Source organism: Bidens hawaiensis, unplaced genomic scaffold (genome assembly GCF_021521415.1).
Source record: "Bidens hawaiensis isolate Kalapana, Puna unplaced genomic scaffold, B.hawaiensis_p1.1 tig00003510_1, whole genome shotgun sequence".
Classification (NCBI taxonomy): Eukaryota; Viridiplantae; Streptophyta; class Magnoliopsida; order Asterales; family Asteraceae; genus Bidens; species Bidens hawaiensis.
The window spans coordinates 11,617-34,976 of record NW_027491198.1 but is presented as its reverse complement, the minus strand read 5'-3'; the positions used below and the strand labels follow the sequence as shown (position 1 = coordinate 34,976).

At 37.4% G+C, this 23,360-nt stretch overlaps 2 protein-coding genes across 2 annotated transcripts; both read right to left on the bottom strand.

Moving 5' to 3' along the window:
- Positions 1–639: 639 nt before the first annotated feature.
- Positions 640–1,774, bottom strand: LOC143623644 (putative WRKY transcription factor 53). The gene is made up of 3 exons (XM_077094498.1): positions 1,486–1,774; positions 1,249–1,377; positions 640–1,174 (listed from the first exon to the last, which is right to left on the bottom strand). Exons 1-3 carry the CDS (start codon positions 1,752–1,754, stop codon positions 664–666), a joined length of 909 nt encoding a protein of 302 aa, XP_076950613.1. The 5' UTR covers positions 1,755–1,774; the 3' UTR covers positions 640–663.
- A 6,764-nt stretch (positions 1,775–8,538) lies between these two features.
- Positions 8,539–10,256, bottom strand: LOC143623648 (putative WRKY transcription factor 41). The gene is made up of 3 exons (XM_077094502.1): positions 9,975–10,256; positions 9,754–9,882; positions 8,539–9,134 (listed from the first exon to the last, which is right to left on the bottom strand). The coding sequence occupies exons 1-3, from the start codon at positions 10,241–10,243 to the stop codon at positions 8,639–8,641; spliced, it is 894 nt and encodes a 297-aa protein (XP_076950617.1). The 5' UTR covers positions 10,244–10,256; the 3' UTR covers positions 8,539–8,638.
- Between the last annotated feature and the right edge of the window lie 13,104 nt (positions 10,257–23,360).

Below are 23,360 nucleotides of genomic sequence, written 5' to 3'. Positions count from 1 at the left end.
TCTTAGTTTAATATTAGTTTAAAAACCCCCTTAAAACATTAATAATAAATAGTCGAGTCTAATTAGTTAATTTACGTAATTTATAGAGTCCTGTGGGTTCGATATTCCGGACTTACTTAGCTTTAGTACAATTGACCGGTTCACTTGCCGGTGTTTTGTTTAGTTGAGTCTTAGGTCTAGTTTTTATTACTTGTTTAATTTAGTTAATATTTAATTGACTGTTTTGAGCACATCATAAGAATAAATATAATAATATGTATTTATTCATATATGGCCATTATAATTATTTATACAATAATTGATCAAAATATAGACATTTATATATTAGTTTGGTAATTGTTGATGGGTCATGTTACTCGGTTTCCCGTTTGGTGTATATAAGGAAGAGATTAAAATTAACATCATAACTTAATCACACAAACTAAAAAAATTTGTGTGCCTCGCTCTCTCCATAAATTGGCTTTATCATAAACCCTAATCTCAATCATCAACTATACATCCCAAATGGGAACTCGACCTAGCTGATGTCAATCATGACGTCTACATATTTTCCTGCTGCAGTAACTGGTCTCGCTGTTATAACAGGTGCTTATATAATAATAAGTTTATAATATTATACATGTTTTTCGATAATCATCATGCGGAACTAATCAACATAACCTCTTAAAAGTGATTATTAAAATCAAAACTTGTGTCTACATCTGTTGGATCAGCCAGGATATCCAATGACTGTGAATTTCCCCACTCTGTGAAAATATTTGATTCAGATGTAACCGGGGAGAAAAACGGTGGTGAAAAAATTGGTAATAATTCATCATCGTAAAAATTTGGAAAATTCTCCATAACTCCAGATGATGCTGAAGGGAAGGAAAATGAAGTGTTTTTGTCATCGCCCAAATCCAAGGTGTTCACACTTAGGTTAGCTCTAAGATTTGAGAGTGTCTCAGCCGGACTTGGCTGTGATAGTTGGTGGTAGGTTGGCGTTATTTCATGTTTTTCAGTTGAAGGTAGTGACGGTGGTGGTGGTGTTAGTGAAGCCGATTGGGCACCATAGCTGCAGGTGTGCTTCCCTTTGTACTTGATGTCAAATACTTTGGGGTCTCCATCTCTTCTCTGCACTTGTTTTGTTGCTAAACATTTCTGTACGTCACGGTATGAGCATCTATAATAGCTTCTGCAAGACATAATAAAAATAAACGTTAAAGAATGTTTTGTTGTCAAACATCAAGTAGCATAATAAGACTTTACCTAGGAAATGTAGCACCCTGGATGTCTTTCTGCCCATACTTCCTCCAACTAAAGCCGTCATTAATATCACCATCTAAGCCATTGTCACTGCGTGTTATAACTTGATCTTCCCATGTTGTAGACACCTTTCTGTTCACATGCAAAAAAATAATAATAATAATTAATACTTAGAACTTGTACATTCACATAAATTTAATGAGGAACATAAAATAGTCAAATACAATAACATGAAAATACCTTTTTAGGGAAAAGGGTTGGTTAAACATGAATTCTTCACTTCCTGGGCTCCCAAAAGATATCGATGATTCGGGCAGACTCGGTAGCTGCCCTGAAGAGTAGCCTGATTGGAGAGCGAAAAGAGCATTATCGTATGAAGATAAGATCTTTTGTATTAAGGTGTTTGCTTCAGGTGAATGCAGATGAACCCTTAGCTGTTGAGCCATTTGCAGCCCTTGAGTTAGCTCATGAATGACAGCCTTCTCATCATATACACAAGCACTATCCATGCTAATTGTCTTGGTACAGTTCTAGATTGAAGCAGGATGGTTCAAGTGCAATGAAAGGAAGAAGAGAGAGCATGAAGCTGCTATGTATATATAGGAATTAGGAGGTTTGAATTGTTTGAATGTTTGGTATTTAGTCAAAAAGTTTACGAAAGAAACCGAGTGGGTATTATTTAGTATGGACCACCCTTTGGCCCAATTCCACGTCAACTTATTTTATTCATAGAATTTCTAACACGTGGGTACTATTCACAAGAAATGAAAAAGAAAAGTACTAACTGAAATGTTTGGTAGGACACCGGAATACCGGATCGATATGTATTGGTTGGAATGGTCATACCAGATTATAAAAACGGATACATCATAATTAGTTTAACAATTTTAAAAATATAGAAAACTAGTATATATTTTACTACTTAGGAATTAGAAAATAACATAAATAATAAACTAAAATAACTAATGCATAAACGTGGGAATGATCAGCAGAACATGGGGAGAACATGGATATGATATTTGGGTGGATCATGGGGGATCCGTATCAGCAGGTTGGTAAAATACGGACGATTATAAACCCAAACGATGTCGGTCTCGGATGCTGAGACGGTAAGTGACACAAATTCAGTCGGTTTCGATTAAGTGCGCTATGATACCGGAACTAAAACCAAAAATAAAACAAAAGCATATAAAATTTGAGGTGGATCAACTGATTGGTGCCATTCGCTAACCCTCGGGCATTAAGAAGATCCGAGCATTATCGATCCCGGAAGTTGAGGTGGTGAATCTACGCAAGTTTGGCTGATTTTTGTTTCATTGGTTACGGTACCAAAACGAAAACCAAAATTGGCATTCTTTAGGTTTTTGTTACGTTTGTTAAAGTAGCAGAATTTAGGGGTGTTCACGGTCCGGTTTTGATGGTTTTTACATAGACAACCCGTCAGTATTGGTTTTTGGTTATCAAAAACCGAAACCGAACCATTGAGATTCAAAACCGAACCAAAGCGTTACTAACAGTTTAGTTCCCGTTTGATTTCACGGTTTTTCTAATCTCTGTTCTCTAATTTGATTGTAATTAAAGGGTTGATTTGTTCTCTCAAAACGAAAAGTAGTTTTATCAAAAAAGACATCATCTGATTTGGACATGTTCTTTCAAAACATGAAAAGCATTATAAATTATAACTAATTATGCTAAAAAAAGGCATTTGTTGTATCAAAAGAATTCAAACAAGAACTTCGAATGACTCATGATCTCACAATATTTACTCATCGGCTTAAATGAGTATCCTTCTTAGCACTTCAATTAAACCCATTTGAATTTACTTAACCAAATATGATTAGCCTAGTTCACATTATTTATCTAAAACGAAGTGTATAACAAAAATATGTATAAGTAGTGATTTATCCGCGCGTTGCACGGTAAAATCGGTCGGTAAAACTCAGGTATCGTAACGGCGAGTCAATGCGAATTTAATCAATATTAGCTAAGTTCATTACGATATAGGAACTAAAACAAATTGAAAACAAAAAATAAATATAAAAATTGAGGTAGCCAATGGGGTGGTGTCGGATGGTTCCGGATGACAACAACGAGTCAACGCGAATCTAGTCGGTAATTTCATTATGGTATCGGAAATAAAACAAAATGAAACAAAAAATAAATAATAAATAAAAATAGAGGTGAGCCACTGGGGTGACGCCAGTCAGGGCCGGATTCTGAGGCGGTGACTCAACGACACTCGTATAACATATGATAATACATATTTAAAACAATGTTTATTCGGTCGGTAAACCCGGCCGTTGGTAAAACTCGATTGTTGCAGCGGCGAGTCGAATCATATTCGGGAGTTGTGGTGGGGAGTTGGTAAACTGAGACGCTGGTAAAAATCCGAGTTTCTCGGCGGTGGGTCAACACAAATTTTGTCGATTTCGTTTACATTTGTTATGGCAACGGAACTAAAATAAAGTTCGGTAAAACACGGGCGTGGGTAAAACCCAAGTGTTTTCGGTACTGGACGTTATGCGGTGTGTCGGTAAAACCCGAGAATTGTCAGGCCTTGACATTGTGGCGGTGAGACGACACAAATTCAGTAAAACAAAGAAAAAATTACAAATTTGGTCCTTTTGAATTAGCAAAATTATAGAATGGGTCCTTTCTGAAAATAGTTTCACTCTTTATCCTTTATATGCATTTTCGTCACGCAGTTAGTCCTTTACACTAACGGTCATCCACCTTCTCCGTTAAATCTGGCACATGAGGACCTTTTGGTCATTTTCACATGTTTACTATTAAAAACAAATACTATTATTAATATGCAGTCATCAAAGTTCCTCCTTTTTCCCAAACCCTAGCAGCCACCAAACTCCAACCCCTAGACTCTTTTTCATCTCCCAACCCTAACCATGTGTTTCCTTTTGGTTTGAAACACTAATTACTGAAGAAATACAAGATTACAAGGCTCACGGTCTCTAGTAGCACCATGTGTTCCGGCCAAACACCACCCGTCAACACCACAACTACCTACATTTCTCCGGCAGCCATCCCCGTTTCATGTCGTATTTCTCTGGTAAATCGACCACCTGAAACCATCCAAATCGATCTACACTCTCAGTCTCAAAAAAAAAATTGGTTTGATTTTGATTAGATTTAGCTTCGCTTTGGTTTGATTCATCAGAGGCGGAGAAGGTGGGTTTGGTTCTCGAAAGTAAATCTGGTTGTGGTGGTGGTCGCGGATCTGAGCGGTGGCGGTGGTATGGTGAATAGTTACCAAAGTGTGTGCTTTGGTGGTGGTGGTGATTGTCGGTGTCGGAAACAGGAGAAGATCGATAGAGAAGGTGGGGTAGATCTTGAATGAGGTTTTGGGATGATTGACGGTGGCGACAAGGGATCAGTGACGGCGCGTGGGATGTGGTGGGTTTGGCTGGTGGTGGAGGTGAATATGAATGAGGGTGGATAGAAGGATGAAGATGAATGAGATTTTGTTTTAAGTTAAGAATAATAATACAAATATATTACATTATTAAATTCATTTTTAATAATAAACATGTGAGAACGACCAAAAGGCCCTCATGTGCATGGCACATGAGGAGATTTAACGGAGAAGGTGGATGGCCGTTAGTGTAAAGGACTAAATGCGTGACGAAAATCCATATAAATGATAAGAGTTAAACTATTTTTCAGAAAGGACCCATTCCATAATTTTGCTAATTTAAAAGGACAAAATTTGTAATTTTTTTTTAAACAAAAAACAAAAACGTTCGTTACGAGTCTAGAAAAAAAAACAAAAAGAAAATTAGGTTGGTTAAAATCAAACGTTTTAGGAGTTAGATTTATGATAAACTTGTTATATAAATAGTTTAAATTTATGTTAATCAAAACATGTTTTTAAACAGGTCTGTTGTACCAATAATGATACAAATGGAAAAAAATAAAAAAAAAATATTTTTGCTGCCTCTTGCAAAGAATCGAACCCGGGCAAATCATAATAACACCATCTTTACGGTCTAGAACTAACTTAATTGATTTAGTTGCACAAGTGTTAAATATATATGAAATCATGGAACCTGTATCAGTTTTGTGACGCCAACTTTCTCACTGGCTTATATAATATAGATAGATAATATACTTTACGGTCAGGTCTGGTTTGTACGGCAGGATTACGATATAAACCGCAAACCAAATCGTTAGCTACGGTTTGAAACTGACCAACCGAAAGTTAACGAAAAAAACCAACCGTGAAACCAGACCAGTGACATGTTTGGACGGTTTCACGGTTTCAAATTGAACCGTGAACACCCCTACCAGAATTAAAACAAAATGTAGTTAGTCTATGCGAATTTGGTCGTTTCCGTCACTTTCGTTATGATACCGGAACCAAAACAAAAAATAAATTGACATCTAATCTATTTTCATTACGGTACCGGAAGTAAAAAAGAAAAAAAAAGCAAAATGTTGTGAAACCCCAACGGTGAAACCCGAGTGTTGGTAAAACCTGAGCATTACAATGGTGAATCGACACGAATTCGGGCATTATCGGTTACGCTCGTTACGGTATAGAAACCGTTGGAAAAACTTGAGCGTTAAACCCTGAAAAATAAATTCGTCAAATTAACATATAAAAAGATTAACATATAAAAAATTAAATATTCAACGTTTCTTTGATCGGTAAACCAGGGTGGTGGTAAAACCCAAGCGTTGTGAATCTCGGGCTTTGAAGTGGTAACTCGACACGAGTTTGGTCAGTTTCGGTTACTTTCGTTACAGTACCGCTGGTAAAAACTGGAAAATAAAAGACTAAAAAATGAGGAGGGCCGATGGGGTAATGTTGGTTGGTAAAAATCATGCATTATGTTCGCCACGATAACAGAAGTAAAACAAATAAAAACAAAATTCAAGAATTCGGTGCCGTCATGTTGCCCAACTAATACTAAACGACACCAAAAATTATAATTAATATATATGATAATACCAGTAACAAATTAACAATAGTGGTTATTCTACAACATATTAAAAATAACCTTTTTTAAAACAATAGTATATATATTATTATAAGTTTTAACCTTGAAAATTATTAATCTTTTTGCGTGATCAGATTATAATGATTATTGACCCTTTCGGATTAAAGGTACAAGGAATATTGAACATATTTTTATGAGTTTGATATTTCCTAATGATGAAATGTCATGAAAACTATTATAATATATTTTATAATCATATTGAACACCAATTTCAGACTTGTTAAGTTGACAAATCATAAACTTCTTCAAATTTCTTAAGTTTGAATCTTGTAACAACATAAGACTAAGGGGTGTGGGGGCTCTAGTGGGGGCTCCAGCAGAGCCAAGAACCAATAATATTATGACGTGTGGTAGAGAGAGGAACTGGATAAGGGGGGTGTTGGTAGCGCCCCTCTAGCGCCTGGCCCATGGTGTGGGTAGCGCCCCTCTAGCGCCCCGCTAGCGCCCCACATCATCTCTCTCTTCTCCCGCTACCATGCTCGCGGGTGTGTTGGAGCCCCCTCTAGCGCCCCCTTGGTGTGGTACTAGCGCCTGGGGGCGCGAGCGGAGGGGCTCTAGCGCCCCCTTTGAAGCCCCCACACCCCTCAGTCTAAACAATTTATTCGAACATTGATTTCTATGTACTTTTCTATCACACATACCCAAGCTTGTAACAAGACATTGGTGGTCAGCTGGTTAATATAAGGACGACACAAAAGTGATCAACCAAACCACCAATGACTACGGGTCCCGGTTCAACTGATATAGAAAGAAAAAAAAAGAAATCAAAGCATGACAACCATACTACTCGCATACTTAACCTTTTGAAACCCGAACAAGACCAACCAACCCGACTAGTTAAACTAAAAGCCGCCAGTGCTACCAATTACAAGCTGATATCACAAATGAATCAACCGGATTTGAATATACTATCAAAAAATGACGGAAAACTACAATTATGCTCGCCTTGTCTCTTTAATACTTATTGGCTGGTTTTTAAGATCAAGCAAATTGTTGTTCAACTTTAAATCACTACTGACTACTGTGAAGCAAAGCCGAACCCGAAAAAATCGAACCTAAACCGATACAAAAATGGTTTTTTTTTATGAACGAAGACGAAGCGGGAAACATTTTAGTTATTTTACATTTTGTGTTTTTTATTTATATTTCGAGTTTTTATTATTAATTTTTGTGAATTTTTTAGGGGTTTTTGAAACCCTTGTATTTTAACCTTCACTTGTGTCAAGATGGGTTAGCTTTACCCATCTTGACTCATACCCGTTCTAACTCTATTTTAAAAATTCATCTTGACTCATACCCATTCTAACTCACCACCTAACCCACTCACATTGTCACCTCTAGTTGCAACCATCGCAACATATTCAAGCAGACATTAGTGGTGGCCAGGAGTGATGGTGGTGGGAAACCGGAAGGGATGCGGTGGTGGTCGAGCGAGTCGCTGGTGGTGACGAGAGGCGGTTGCGAAGCCACATAACGGTGGTAGTAATAGGTTTTCAGCTAGGGTTTGATTTTGGCAAGCATATCCTTCTACCACACTATTACCACTACCACCACCGTTCTCGCCGTGTAGCTAAATTAGTTAAGGGGCATAAGAATAACCACTACCACCACCACACCAACAAACATATAGAATATAACAGTACAAAGTAAAATGCATAATGTACATAGGATAAAAAACACTTGCTAAGTATCATTATATATAAATGGGAAATTAAAAACGAGTGTGGTCCGCATATTTTGTATGAAAAAATCAATTAAATTTAGTTAATGGATTGATAACTGGGATTAAAACATTAGTATTAACTAAAGAGACATTAGCATTTTATATTTTAATATTTATCATTCTTAAATTAGTTAGTTAGTAGGTGAATATTCATTGAAAATTTGTAACATTATACTCGATTAATTAATCTTTCAAATGTCTACATCATATACATCCTTTTACTATTGTCTTTTTTACTCACTTTGACACCATCCAGTTTGTGCCTTCACTGACAAGAATTTCTTGATCTGTCATCTAACACTGAATTGAAAGATTCTAATCCTTTAGCTGACGTCTTCAATAATTAAAGTTTGTTTACTCTATTAAAAGAAGAACTGATACAACTTTTTACTTGAATAAATTATAGGGAATATATCCTATAGAATAAAATATTACTGACAATTCAAAATGAAATTACAGACAAATGATATGATACATTGATTTTAGACATAGTTCTTTGTGTTTTATTCACCGGTCTAATTCACTCTTAATTCTACTAATTGTCTAAATAGTCCACAGGGACGCATTTGGTTAATTGCTAATTGTTGTATCCATTCTATAGCTCTTGTGATGCATAACTTATAGCCATTTTATTGTTCTTAACTTTAACCTTCTAAAATTCAAAATCAAGGTTTTCATCATCCGCTAGGAAATCAAATGAGTCATGTGAACTTTCCAACTGTGTGAAAACCGATGGTGAATAACCTTGTAATAACCCATCATCGTAATAGTTTGGAAAATAAAGTTGGTGGTAACCCTCCATGGGTCCAAATGATGTTGAAGGGAAGGAAGACAGAGATGGGATATTGTCACTGTCGCCATCCAAATCCGAGGTGTTTACGCTCAAGTTGGCTCTGAGATTTGAGAGCGTAACACCCGGACTTGGTGGTGACAGTTGGTGGTCGTGGGTTGGCGTTGCTTCATATTTTTCAGGTACTTGTGGTGGTGACGGTGGTTGTGGTTGTGGTGAAGCCGACTGGGTAACTTGATCGCAGGTGTGTTTTCCTTTGTATACGGTGTCAAATACCTTGGGGTCTTCATCTTTTCTCTGCACCTGTTTTGTTGCAAAGCATGTTTGCGCTTTACGGTATGAGCATCTATAATAGCTTCTGCAAGACATAATCAAAACAAACGTAAAGAGTCGATTGTTGCCAACCATCATTGCATAGACAGTCAATGATGGTGGTAAGGAAAAACCGAACCATAACCAAAATAAAAACAACAGCGTCAACGGAAAAAATTAACTGAAATTAAGGTTAAGTAAATCAGATTAACCGGCCAAATGGTTATTGTTACGGTTAATGTGTCTTCGTTAACTGACTTTAACCGAACCAAACCTCGTATGTTTGTGATTTTCTAATTTTTATGCCTCTATTTCCAGCTTTTATACCTCAATTTCTAGTTTAGAACATTTAAATTTATGCTAAAACTGTTTATAATATAGCTTGGAACACCATAACCAAACTTGGAAACAACATATTTTGGCTTGAAAATTTCAAAGTTTTGTTTGAAACACCATAATTGAACCAATTTCAACAAAAACAAAGAAAAAAAATACACTGGACAGTTAACCGAACTTAACCGAAACCATCTCATAAGTTAAGTGATCTTCCATAACCAAAGCTCGGCTATGAATATGGTTAATCCCCGTAACCGGACCAACTTTGACCCCCCCCCCCCCATCCCTCCCCCAAGTCAATGACATCAAGTTACATAATAAGACTTTACCTTGGAAATTTAGCACCCTGAATGTCTTTCTGCCCATATTTCCTCCAACTAAAGCCATCATCAGTATCAGTCTCTAACGCATTATCACAGTATGTTCTAACTTGATCTTCCCGTATCGTAGACCCCTTTCTGTTCCCACGCAGAAAAAATATATATTTAGAACTTGTGCATTCACCCAGTATTAGTTAATGTGGAACTGAAATAAAATAACTTGACAATACCTCTTTTTCGAAATGATGTTTTCGCCCTGCTGGCTTGAAAAAGGTTGGTCAAACTTGATTTCTTCACTAATTCCCGGGCTCCCAAACGATATGGATGATCGGAGAAGGAAAAGAGCTTTGTCATATGAAGATAAGATATTTTGTATGAAGAGGTCTGTCGCTTCCGGTGAATGCGGACTAGCCCTTAGCTGTTGAGCTGTTTGCAGCCCTTGAGTTAGCTCTCGAATGGCTGCCTTGTCTTCTTCATAAACACATGAAGCAGTGTCCATATTGAACTGGTCTGATATGGATATATGGTACAAGTGCAATGAATGGAATGAGGGGTTATATTATATACGTAGGAAGTTTGATATGTTGGAGGGATAGTCAAATGTTGACTTAAGAAACCGAGTAAGGTTTACCGAGTAGGTTTTGTTACTAGTTTCCAACATGGACTAGCTTTGTGTTCAAACAAGTGAGCTTAACTGACCCAATTCCATGATAAACTTAATATCTATAATATATATAAACGAAAACATAAAAATCTTACGTGTCGCGACGTGGTCGTTCTCTTCTTTTTTGGAGTCATCAGATTTGCTTGATTTTTAAATGGAGCATTCTCATGCATTTGACTCAAATTCACGGGTATGAGTCTCATTAAACCTAGATATTTCTTAAACCGGCATCTCATTAAATTAAAAGCTAATCTCATCAAATATTTAATATAAAAATCCTATAAAGTAGGGATATTCAAAAAACTAATATATGATTTATTTAAAAAAAGATATATATTATTTATAATTAAAAAACCAATTTTATAGTAAACAAAATAAACAGGTTTCGAGTCTTATCAAGCCCGTATATCTTTTAAACCGGGTTATAACATCTCGTTTGTTTGTGAAACAATTTATTATCAAACCATAAGTATATTATTAACTTTCATACAATCAAAAAAATAAAAATTTTAAAAATAAATAAATATTATTAACAAATAATATAAAACCACAGTAATACGAGAGATAAAAACTAGTATATATATATCAACCAATGTATAACACGTTTTACTATTAGCAAGAAACTCTAAACAAATATATATATTAATTGCAATTAATTCAGGATGAAACCAGATGAGATAGCAAACCGGCAATCATATTAATTGGTTCATCGGTCTATCCAAGAATAGAATAATATGATCATTGGTACAAATAGAAAATACCGATAACAAAACAGTATGTATAGCTTTACGAACAATTTTTGTGTTTAGTTATAGAATAATGAGTTAGATCCATTATTTAACATTTACTATATGGAATGCTTAGTCTTTTGAGTTAAAGGTGTATGAGGGATATAAAATATAATAACCTTGAGTTTGGAATTTTTCTTGACGATATCGCATGAAAAGTATTACTCACATTAATCTTCTTCAATTATGTTACCAGTAAAATAAAGTTTGTTTAAATTTTCGTTAATCAATAGTTTTTGTCCCACGTCGTTTGTTACGATACAAAATGGTAATCGAGATATTAAGATCGATAAAGAGAAAGGAAGAAGAAAAGAGAGAGGGAAAACCAAATCAATTCATCGATACTCGTCTATCCAACAGATTCCGTATATGTATACAAACATATTACGGATATAACACTAAACTATTAGTTATTTAGTCCCTCTACTATTTGATACCTAACATTACTCCCCCCTCAAAACATTTTTGTCCTCAAAAATCAACATACGGGGAAAAAAATCTAATCAAAACTATCAAATCCACACTATGCAAAGTCTTCTACAACATTATCTGAACGAGATTCCTTCACATAACCAAGTGTGTATCCATACTCCATCATCATGATCACCACTTTTGCTAGATTTTTTGTTTTACCAATCGTCACAGCAAAATAGACCTTTATTCTTTGTGAACTAATCATCAAAATTTCCAACTAATCTAATTTGGATTTCCAACTAAGAAGAGCCAACTGCAAGATCTCATAATTATTCCATGACTTTTATCGGACAAAAGGCAATCCAATTTATTTGCAGATGTGTAGGTTCCACCTAAGAATTCCTCAATATACCTCCTTTTGACTTTGTTCAAAACTCTCCAACCATAACAAAATGCTTTACATAATGCTCCAATAAGGATAAATCCATCTTTAATCCCATCTTGTTTTGCTTCAATCTGAGTCAACAGTGGAGAATGTGTGCACTTTTTCATGGTATACATGGAATTCTTCATTCCAATGATTACTTAAGATTTGTAACAATGATTCATTTATGACATAAAGTTCTTCACGTATAACTGAACCATTAAAATCAATACGACACTTCAAATTTGGTGGTGAACCCTAGGGCCGGGCCATAGGGGTGTCGGGGTGGTCGACGGCCACAGGCCCGACACACTCTTAGGCCCGGAATTTTTTTTTTAAATCATATTTATTTTTGTTAAAAACAACATGTATATTTAGTGTTTAAACTTAATTACATGACCACTGACATGGTCTAGTGGCAAACAGGTATTACTTTACATCGACCAAAGGTTACCTTGTTGATCATTGACTAAAGTAATTCGACCAAAGATTATCTTATTAATCCTTGACCGAAGTTATTATACCAAAGATTGCCTTGATAAGTTTTGACCGAAGTAAGACTATCTTGGTTAATGGCTTTTTCCCTCGTGATCAAATTTCCGTGTTCACCGATATTACGCTAATACATTTGTTATTATCAAGTTAGCACCTTACCTCACATTTACGAATTTGGATACTGGATCCTTAGCAGAATTTTATCCAAAACAATTTGGCGCCCATCGTGGGGCAATTGGTGCTATAATCCAGAAAATACCATACCACTATTCAACCTTTCATACCCATATCACCATCAATGGCCTCTCAATCAGCCTCTGATCCATCAACCATACCATCCTCGGTTTCTCTCTCATCAAGAACTTTTCCGCCGATGCCTCCTCCAATTACGAGAGCACAAAGGACCACCGTGGCTGGAAACAAGACACTCAAAAACCACTGCTGCCACTTCGGTGGTCAAATCTAACAATGATGTTTCTGCAATGTTTTCACAGGTTAAGGCATACATGGAGCAGCAGAACAAAACCAACCAGATGATCCTATATGAAATAAATTGAAGATCTCAAGAAAAGAAAGAGGCCAGTAAAGGATCAGACTCCCTTGACGCTTAGGGTGCTGGATTTCACTACTCCAGGATCCGTGGCTCAACATACTCAAGGATCCTCGTTCTTTCAGCCAGGATCATCTATCCTTCAACAGGGGTCCGTGGGTCAACAGCCTCAAGGATTCTCACTGTTTCGGCCAGGATCATCTATCCTTCAACAGGGATCCATGGCTCCACAGGCTCAAGGATCCTCATTGTTTCCACAAGGATCATCTATCCTTCAACAGGGATCAATGGCTCCACAGGCTCAAGGATCCTCATTGTTCCAACAAGGATCATCTATCCTCCAATCGGGGTCCATGGGTCCACATGCTCAAGGATTCTCTTTGTTTCAGCAAGGATCACCCATCCTTCAACCAGGATCCTATAACCCTCAACCTCAAGGATCCTTCTGGCAGAATCAAGGATCCTCAGGAATTCACCATCAAAGGTCTTCTGAGGTCCATGAAGGGGACATCATTCCCATGCAGACCATCGCTTCTGGTGGACCTACTACTGTAGCAGATGCCTCTTATCTTAACTACACTTCTGGGATGCCAACGTTCAACCAACCAAGAGGTAACGCCTATAATCACATAGCCTCAGACACTAACCTTGGCTCTATGCAGGATACAGGTATCAATCAGGCTATGGCTAGGGAACTTCAGAAGCTTAATGATATGATATCCAGCGTGCCAGGAGTGGTCCGTCCAATTCCTGAAATACCAGAAGGGATCCACAAGCTGTCCAGATTTGCTCCACCGATATGCAATGCGGAGATCCCGAAACGCTTTCACACCCCTAACATGAAGGTGTATGATGGGACCACTGATCCGGAAGAACACGTAGCTCAGTATAGGGAAAGGATGGAGATCAATCCAATTCCTGAAAGACTCAAGGAAGCTTGCCTATGCAAGGGTTTCGGATCCACACTAACAAGATCTGCACTTAAATGGCTGCTAAGTCTTCCTCCTTATTCTGTTACATCTTTTTCACATTTAGTTAACTTGTTCAACAGTCAATTTTTTTGTAGTAGGAAATTTGAGAAGTTAACTAGTGATTTATATAGAGTTGTCCAACCTTATGATGAATCCTTAAGGGATTTTGTTACAAGGTTTGGCAGGGAAGCCCTAGAAATACCTAATCTTGATATGGCTACGGCTGTTGAAGCATTCAAGATGGGACTTCAAAGGGGCTCCCCATTTTATGACGATCTTGTGATGACTCCTTGCAGGACCTTAGATGAAGTCAGGAACAGGGCGTTAAGATTCATCCGATTAGAAGATGATAAAAGGATCCAGGATCGTCTTGGGGGACAAGCGAAACAGGAAACCCCCGAAAAGAATAAAGGATCCTGGAACAGGAATAACAATTTGAAGCCGTACACCAAGTTCAACAATCAGAACGTACGAGCGGTTGAAGAAGGAAACGACGATGAAGACTATCCTTGCATCTCCGACTATTGCTTCTCTGTGGACACTCATGGCTTGATCTGTGCCATGAAGGATCTGGGAGAAAAAGCAAGGTGGCCTCGAAAGAATGAGAAGACGACCGGCTTCAAAGACAAGTCTAAGTGGTGTGCCTTCCATGAAGATTTTGGCCATATGACAGACGAGTGCATTGGCTTAAGGAGGAAAATTGGATACCTCCTGAGCAAGGGTCACTTTAAAGAACTCTTGGGAAGGAAAAAATCCAAGATCCAGAATCCTGAAGACCTTCCACAGAAAGCGACACCACCACCACAAGATGCTCATGTAATCAACTTCGTCGCCCGAGATTATGACATATTCAAACCTATTGTTCTGCAGAAGTAGAACCTGTGGAAGACTTCAAGTTGGACGATGAAAGAAGGCCACTCATCCACACTACTCGAATAACTGATCAGAGAGTCTTCTTCGATTCAAGTATCCAGGATCCTCACCAGAATGAAATGGATGTGCGAATGGTCAATTTCATCTCTGGAGGATCAGACATATATGGAACTTCCTTCTCCGCAGCAAAGAGGCTCGCTAAAGAGATAAAGTTGGATAATGGAGACCGACCGATAGTATCTACCACTTTGACAACAGATAAAATGATCTTCTTCGATGAGGAAGATAAACTAAACATCCAGGATCCTCACCATGACGTTTTGATTATTACTTTATTTATCGCTAACCATTATATACGCAGGATCCTAGTTGACGGTGAGAGCTCGGTCAACATTATACAGCATGATGTCCTCAAGAAGATGAATATACCGGATTCGGAGATCATTCCTAGAACATCAATGCTATTCGGTTTCAGTGGAGAAACCAAGAAGACATTGGGGGACATCAACCTCCCAATCTATATTGAAGGGTTAAATTCATATAAAAAATTTTGTGTTATTGATAAACTTTCTTGTTGCAATGTTATTTTAGGCAGGCCCTGGCTGCATGGAATGAAGGCAGTGGCCTCAACTTACCACCAATGCATCAAATTACCTACTCCGTGGGGAGTTGTGAAGATAGTTGGTGATCAGGCAGAGGCCAAGAACTATTATTCTTCATCGATGAAGCCAACGACCAAGCAAACTATAGCATAGCAATTACAGCAACATCCTAGGGACGTGCTGGAAGCTCGGGAGAAAGACCTTAAAGAAGTATCTTTGGACCTCGAGGATCCAGAGACAAAGGTGTTCCTAGGATCCTGTATCCCTAGCAAGATCGAAGAGAATCTCATATCCTTCTTAGGGTGAAGAAAATCTACCTTTTCCTTCAAGCACTAAGACATGACAGGTATTTCAAAGGAGGTAATTACTCATAAATTAGGCCTTGATTTATCTATTAAACCCGTCCATCAGAAGCGAAGGAAATTCGCTCCTAAGAGGAACACGATCATACAAGAAGAAATTGAAAAACTTCTTAAGGCCGGTATGATTAGAGAGGTTAAGTATCCTCGATGGTTAGCTAATGTGGTCGTTGTTTCTAAAAAGAATGGAAAGTGGAGGGTGTGTGTCGATTTTACTGATTTAAACAAGGCATGCCCCAAGGATCCTTTCCCATTATCACATATAGATTCCATGGTGGATGCAACGGCAGGACATGAAATGCTTACCTTTATGGATGCTTCCTCTGGATTCCAACAAATTCAGATGGAACCATCTGATCAAGAGGATACAACATTCATGACTCCTACCGGCATATACTGTTATACTGCTATGCTGTTTGGACTAAGAAATGCAGGGGCAACATATCAAAGACTAGTCAACATGATGTTCAAGGATCAGTTGGGCAAGACTATGGAGGTAGACATAGACGATATGGTGGTAAAATCAAAGAAAGCTGAGGATCACCTTAGAGACCTCGAGGAAGCATTCAATATCCTTGATCAGTACAACATGAAACTGAATCCGTCAAAATGCCATTTTGGTGTTAAGGCTGGAAAGTTTTTGGGATATATGGTGACTAAAAGAGGAATTGAAGCAAGCCCTGAGCAAATTGAAGCCATCCTCAATTTGAAGTCTCCTGCAAATGCTAAAGATGTCCAAAGGTTGACAGGAAGAATAGCCGCTCTCAATAGGTTTATCTCAAGATCCTCCGAGAAGTGCAAGGACTTCTATGACATCCTTAGGAAGAATAAGAAGTTTGAGTGGACGGAAAAGCATGAGGCTGCGCTTACAGCCTTGAAGGATTACTTATCCTCAGCACCGGCTCTGATGAAGCATGTGGATGGAGAATCCTTATATATGTATTTAGCTGTCTCTGGAAATGCAGTAAGTGCCGTTTTGGTAAAGGATCATGAAGGTCAACAACATCCGGTATACTATGTAAGTAAAAGTCTTTTAGATGCGGAGTCCAGGTATTCTCATTTAGAAAAGCTAATTCTAGCACTTATTATGGCTTCTACTAAACTGAGACATTATTTTGAAACTCACCCTATTATTTTGCGAACTAACTATCCTGTAAAGAATGTTCTTAGAAAACCAGAGTTATCAGGTAGAATGGCTAAGTGGGCTGTAAAGTTAAGTGCATATGATATCCAATACGAGCCGAGAACAGCAATCAAATCTCAAGCACTAGCGGACTTTGTGGCTGATTTCACTAGCGATCTACAAAAAGAAGCTGATTTGGAAGTCCAACAACTGGAGAAGATCAAGGATCCTTGGATACTCTTCACAGATGGAGCATCCAACGTGAGAGGAAAAAGATTAGGGATCATACTGAAATTGTCACAGGGGGGACATATTACCCCAGTCTATAGCTTGTGAGTTCCAGGAAACAAACAATGAAGCAGAGTACGAAGCTTTAATCGCAGGTTTGCAATTAGCCAAAAACATGAGGATCATGTATCTTCAAGTTTTTGTAGATTCTTTATTGATAACTAACCACTTTAACGGCTCCTACGCTGTTAAAGGTGAAAAACTAATGAAATATTTAGATGTTGTGAAGGAATTGTCGAAATATTTAGTATTACACAGGTACCGAGGGAAGAAAACGCTGGGGCAGATGCCTTAGCAAACTTAGCCTCATCCATGAAGATTCCTGAGGATTTGAAAATCCCAATAATCAACATTCTCACGTCAGCAATAGGAGAACAGGAAATTGGGGAGATAAGAAAAGATAAAGAGATCATGCTCTGGGATCCTTTATCCTTAAATAACAAAGGATCATGGGTCTATCCTATCAAGAACTACATTCAGACTGGATAAATTCCAGTCATAGAAAATCCCAAATCCTTCAAACTCAAGGTATCACAATACATTTTATTAGATTAAATGCTATACAGTAAATCTTTTGCAGGTCCATACTTGAGGTGCATTGAGGATCCTGAAATCCAAAAGGTGGTCAAAGATTTTCATGAAGGTGACTGTGGTAATCACACCGGAGGTAGAGCTCTGTTTTCTAGGATTCTAAGAAGAGGATAATTCTGGCCAACAATGAAGAGAGATGCCATGGAATACTCAAAGAAATGTGATGCTTGTCAAAGGCATGCAAACATCCTACATCAACCAGCAAAACCTATGTATCATATATCCTCATCATGGCCTTTCATGAAGTGGGGCATGGATATCGTGGGTAAGCTGCCTAAGGCACCACGCGGAAAGGTCTTTATGCTTGCTATGACAGACTACTTCTCTAAATGGATTGAAGCAGAAGCATTCGTGCAAGTCCGAGAAACGGAAGTTATATCCTTTATTAAAAGAAATATTATAACTAGATTTGGTATCCCTTCTGAAATTGTTTGTGACAATGGTTCCCAGTTTATTGGGAAAAGAACCACTAACTTTTGTGACAGTTGGGGTATCAAGATGATCACTTCTACACCAGTTCATCCTCAAGCCAATGGTCAAGCATAGTCAAGCAACAAGATTATCATCAACAACTTGAAGAAGAAGCTAGGATCCAAGAAGGGAAAATGGGCTGAAGAACTTCCTTATGTTCTTTGGGCCGATAGAACAACACCTAAGAATGCAACAGGTCAAACACCCTTCTCATTGGTGTTTGGGTCAGAAGTTGTAATCCCTACAGAAATGGTGGTTCCTACTGCTAGAACAAGCATCCGTGATCCTGAGGCCAATAATGAAATCCTTCTCCAAGATCTAGATACTGTTGATGAGCTCAGAGACCTAGCTAAGATCAGAATGGCAGCATATCAACAAAGGGTAGCTGGGGCATACAACAAAAATATAAAGATCAGAAGATTCCAAGAAGGAGATATGGTATTGAGAAAAGCCTTCCAAAATACAACCAACCCGGCAGATGGAAAGCTAGCACCCAAGTGGGAAGGTCCTTATCTGATCGAGTCAGAAGCAGGGAAGGGGGCATATCATTTGCTCACCATGGAAGGCAACAGGTTACCAAGAGCATGGAATGCTATCCATCTCAAGAAGTACTTTTTCTAGTTAGGATCAAGTATCCTTAAAGGATCGAATATCCTAAAAGGGTCAAGAATCCTAAAATTGGTAATATCTATCTGATCACTTATTCTTTTCAATATCTTATTATTAATTCAAGGATAATATATTCTTAACGTTTTATGTTTTCCAAGTTTTTAAGTAACAATGCAGATTTCAATAAAAGGTTCAATGTCTTAGAGGTTGGCCACCTCTCCTTCACGCTTAAGGTACATCGCTATTTTCCTTGGCCTAGCCCACGATCGGGTATGAACCCCGATGGTCATACCCTCTAAGGTTTAAAAGTTTTCACCTTTATTATAAATAGAGTTTCTACACTCTCGCTTGGAGCGCACGTTATCCAACGTATAGTCCGGGGCAGCGGGACCAGTAAACGCTTAGTGGCTGACAATTTCGTTGCTTTCGGCTATATGGAGGATCCTATGATTTATGGTAGACGTACCATACCACCGGTTTATAACGTTTTCACGTTATCTCAAGACAAAGGTTTCTAACATTTTCATGTGAGCTAAGGTTTTGGCGTTTTCACGTCACTCACGTTTGGGCTAAATCCCGGTTTGGGCGAGTCCCCGGTTAACATCCGTATTTGGGCTTGTCCCCAGTTTTTGGGCATGTCCCCAGTTTAACACCAGTTCACGGGCTTGTCCCCAGATTACACGGGCTTGTCCCCAGTTGCACGGGCTTGTCCCCAATTTATTTTATGGGTTTTTCCCCGGTTTATTGGGTTTAATCCCAGATAATATCATAACTTATTTGCATCAGGTATCATAAATTAGATTCTGAGGATCACTGAAGGATCAATACTTATGGATTCAAAATCCTGTAATTCAGTCTTATAAGGATTGCAAAAAGATCAGTACTTATGGTAACTTAGGTCTAACCAGACCTTACGGTATGATTTCTGTTTATCGGTTTACACTTATTTGATTTCAGTTTATATCTTCAAAATATAAGGATTCATTATTCTCAATCTATTTTTAAAAGGATTTAAGATCCTGGTTTATTTTTGCAATGATATTTTATCCTAAAAACTTTTTACTAAAGAATGTTATTTCTTAAAACTTTCAATGAGACTTAAGTTATATCAGACAAACTTTCAAAATAATAGACAATCAACAAATAGTTAAAAGATACTATTTATTAAACTTACTTGCAATTACCAAAAATCTTAACCTGGATTTCACCATTCATAAAAATGGATCATCCACCCGGGTTAAACAGGTGTTACTAGTTATTCATGGTTTGCAGGGAGAAGGATATACAACCGGAATGGGAGTTCCCAAGGAAACTCCATTGAAATATGACAATTATATTAACTTGTCAAATCTCATATGTTTGTGCAGGAAGTTTAAATTCAAAGGCAAAATGACAGCTGTGATCTTATCACAACCGCCATTTTGGGGGCAATTGTTAGTGCACGGAAATTTGACAATGTGGATATGTTATCCTGACATATGCTTTGGATCAGTTATCCTTAGCGTGTGTTCCAGATCCCTTCAGGGTCAAGGATCCACAGTACTAATTATTTACTAACGGTTGTTCTCATGTGTAGTCTTATATTTAGCAGGTGTAACGATTAGAAGACTCAGTCTATGTACTAATTTGCAATCAAGAAGATATTGACGTGTTTGAATCAATTATCCTTCTTAAGAGTTCCAGAGCTATGTCAGGATCCTGGATCCTCGGTATTTAATGCAATTAACGATTATTTCTTATATGAAGGCTGATATTTATCAAGTGTAACGGCTCCAAGACCTGGTCCTCCCCCTAATTCGCAGCTGAGTGATGGAGAACGTGGTCAAAATGGCAGTTATGATTACATTGAAGGCAAAGGGGAATTTTAAGGAAAATTAGTTAATAGCCTTTATTATCAATAACTCCATTGAGTTATTATCTACTATATATAATTGAGATTGTGATCAGTTATAGGACACATGGTAGACACACACTAGAGCAGAACTTATAATTCTCTCTACACACTAGCATTTCGTTGTAATATCGATCACAATCTCCAAACACTTGTAACCACCTTTTATTATCAATATAATCGACCGTGATAGTTTTCACCGTCCGGGGGGTTTTTTGTGCCGGAGACCACGATAATCATATACTTATCGACCAAAGGTTACCTTGTTGATCATTGACTAAAGTAATTCGACCAAAGATTATGTTTTAATCCTTGACCGAAGTTATTTTACCAAAGATTGCCTTGATAAGTTTTGACCGAAGTAAGACTATCTTGGTTAAGGGCTTTTTCCCTCGTGATCAAATCTTCGTGTTCACCAATATTACGCTAATACATTTGTTATTATCAAGTTAGCACCTTACCTCACATTTACGAATTTGGATACTGGATCCTTAGCAGATTTTTATCCAAAACAGGTTCAAGTCATATTTGAGACATGTTTAATCCTATTTTTATACAAAAATTTTACACAACCCAAATTATAACCAAGTAAACCTATATAAAAATTTAATTGTATAAACCAACAAAATACTCATTTTTAACTAAAGCCCAAAAAAATTTCGCCTTCGACCCAAAATTTATTTTGCTTTCTCGGAGCCGGGCCTGGTGAACCCATCTAAAAAGAACCACCATCAATATCTATACCAACCCTTTGCTTAACAATTCTTGCACCAAAATTATGCTTAACACCCGGTTGACTAAAAGAACCAGCAGCTACCAAAGATTCAACAACATAATCAGGCTTAACAACATGACCGCTTGAAGCATTATTTTGTTGTCCATCTGTAGCACCATTCTACAAAGGTTCAATGAAACGTTGCAACATGTTGTACACACTTGTTGTACTATTATTAGGCTGATTAAAACCATCCTTTAGACTACAACCATGAAAATTACCAGCCACGCGACTAAGAACAATACATTTGTTTGTCTTAGCAGTCCAAAACTCAGCATCATAACAACCAAACCGAGCACCACGAATAAGAAATTGATCTTTGAAAACGCAGTTCATGTATCTTTCATATGATTTTAAACACGAACCATTAAGACCCGTGTATGCATTATGTAAGAGAAACAAAACAAATGAATGAAAGAAGCAAACATGCTGTGAACAAACTACTCATCTTTGACATATACTTTCAACCCGCTTTCCATTCAAACTTTTCAACGCTTACCAACTCAAACTTACATATTTCACTCCTAAATCGTTTAAGCATCTTAACAAACACCTCAAAGGCATACTCTATCTCTTCTGCAATTAACAAATTAGGAGGTTCTTGATATCTAGACAACTGAAATGAAAAACCAAATTTAAGATATCACCAAAATTCAACATCACATAACCTTTTTTCCTTACCTGAATTTTGTTTATATATGTCTTGTGTGTGCTACTCAAATCATGAAGGAATTCACAACTAGATTTGTTGATCCCGCTAATAGCATGAATCGAGAGAGTACAGTGGAACTACCTTTCAATTCGACATTGGAAATGATGAGAATTACATCACCCTCAACGGATTCAACTATATTACCTTCATTCCAATATTCTCATCCATATTAAAATTCGTTTCACTTCCCAAATTTTTAATCATTTGACTATCTTTTTTACTTCCTTTTAAATTTTCACCATCAAACGAATCCTGAATAATACAATCTTGAATGAAAGAATCAATTTCATTTTCAAACACATTGGTATGCACTCTTATTATCATTTTCAGTTTCTCTTAAAACCTCATTATCAATTACCCTTCCATTCTCCAATAAATCATTAACATCAAATACCTTGAAGGCATCATATAAAGAAGAATTTGGATCATAAGGAGAAAACGAATCTTTCAACTCATTTGCATCCAATTTCAAAGCCAAAGAAATGGCATCTTTTAATGTGTGAAAACTATATTGATGCCATGTCATAAAAACATCTCTGATTTCTTGTTCAAGACCATTCATAAAGAGGTATATAGCATAATATTCATTAAATTCTTTAGAAGCTTTGACAAGATTGAACAAAAAATCGAATTCTTCACAAAAGTTTTTAATCGTACCTTGTTGCCTAATTGCCATAATCTTTTCAATTGTTAATTCCATGGCTTAATTGTTGCTGATGTTGTGAAAATCAATTTTGATTGCTGCCCTAATTCCAGAAATTGTTGATCGTTGTATTGAATCTTGATTGTTTTTGTTACCCTAATTCTTGAACAGTGATTCGTGTTATCATTGTCACTACTAACCCACAAGTCAGAGGAAAGAATGCTCTGATACCACTTGTTACGATGTAAAATGGTAATCGAGATATTAAAATCGATATAAGAGAAATGAAGAAGAACAGAGAGAGGGAAAACTAAATCAATTCATCGATACTCGTCTATCCAACAGATCCCTTATATGTATACAAGCATATTAC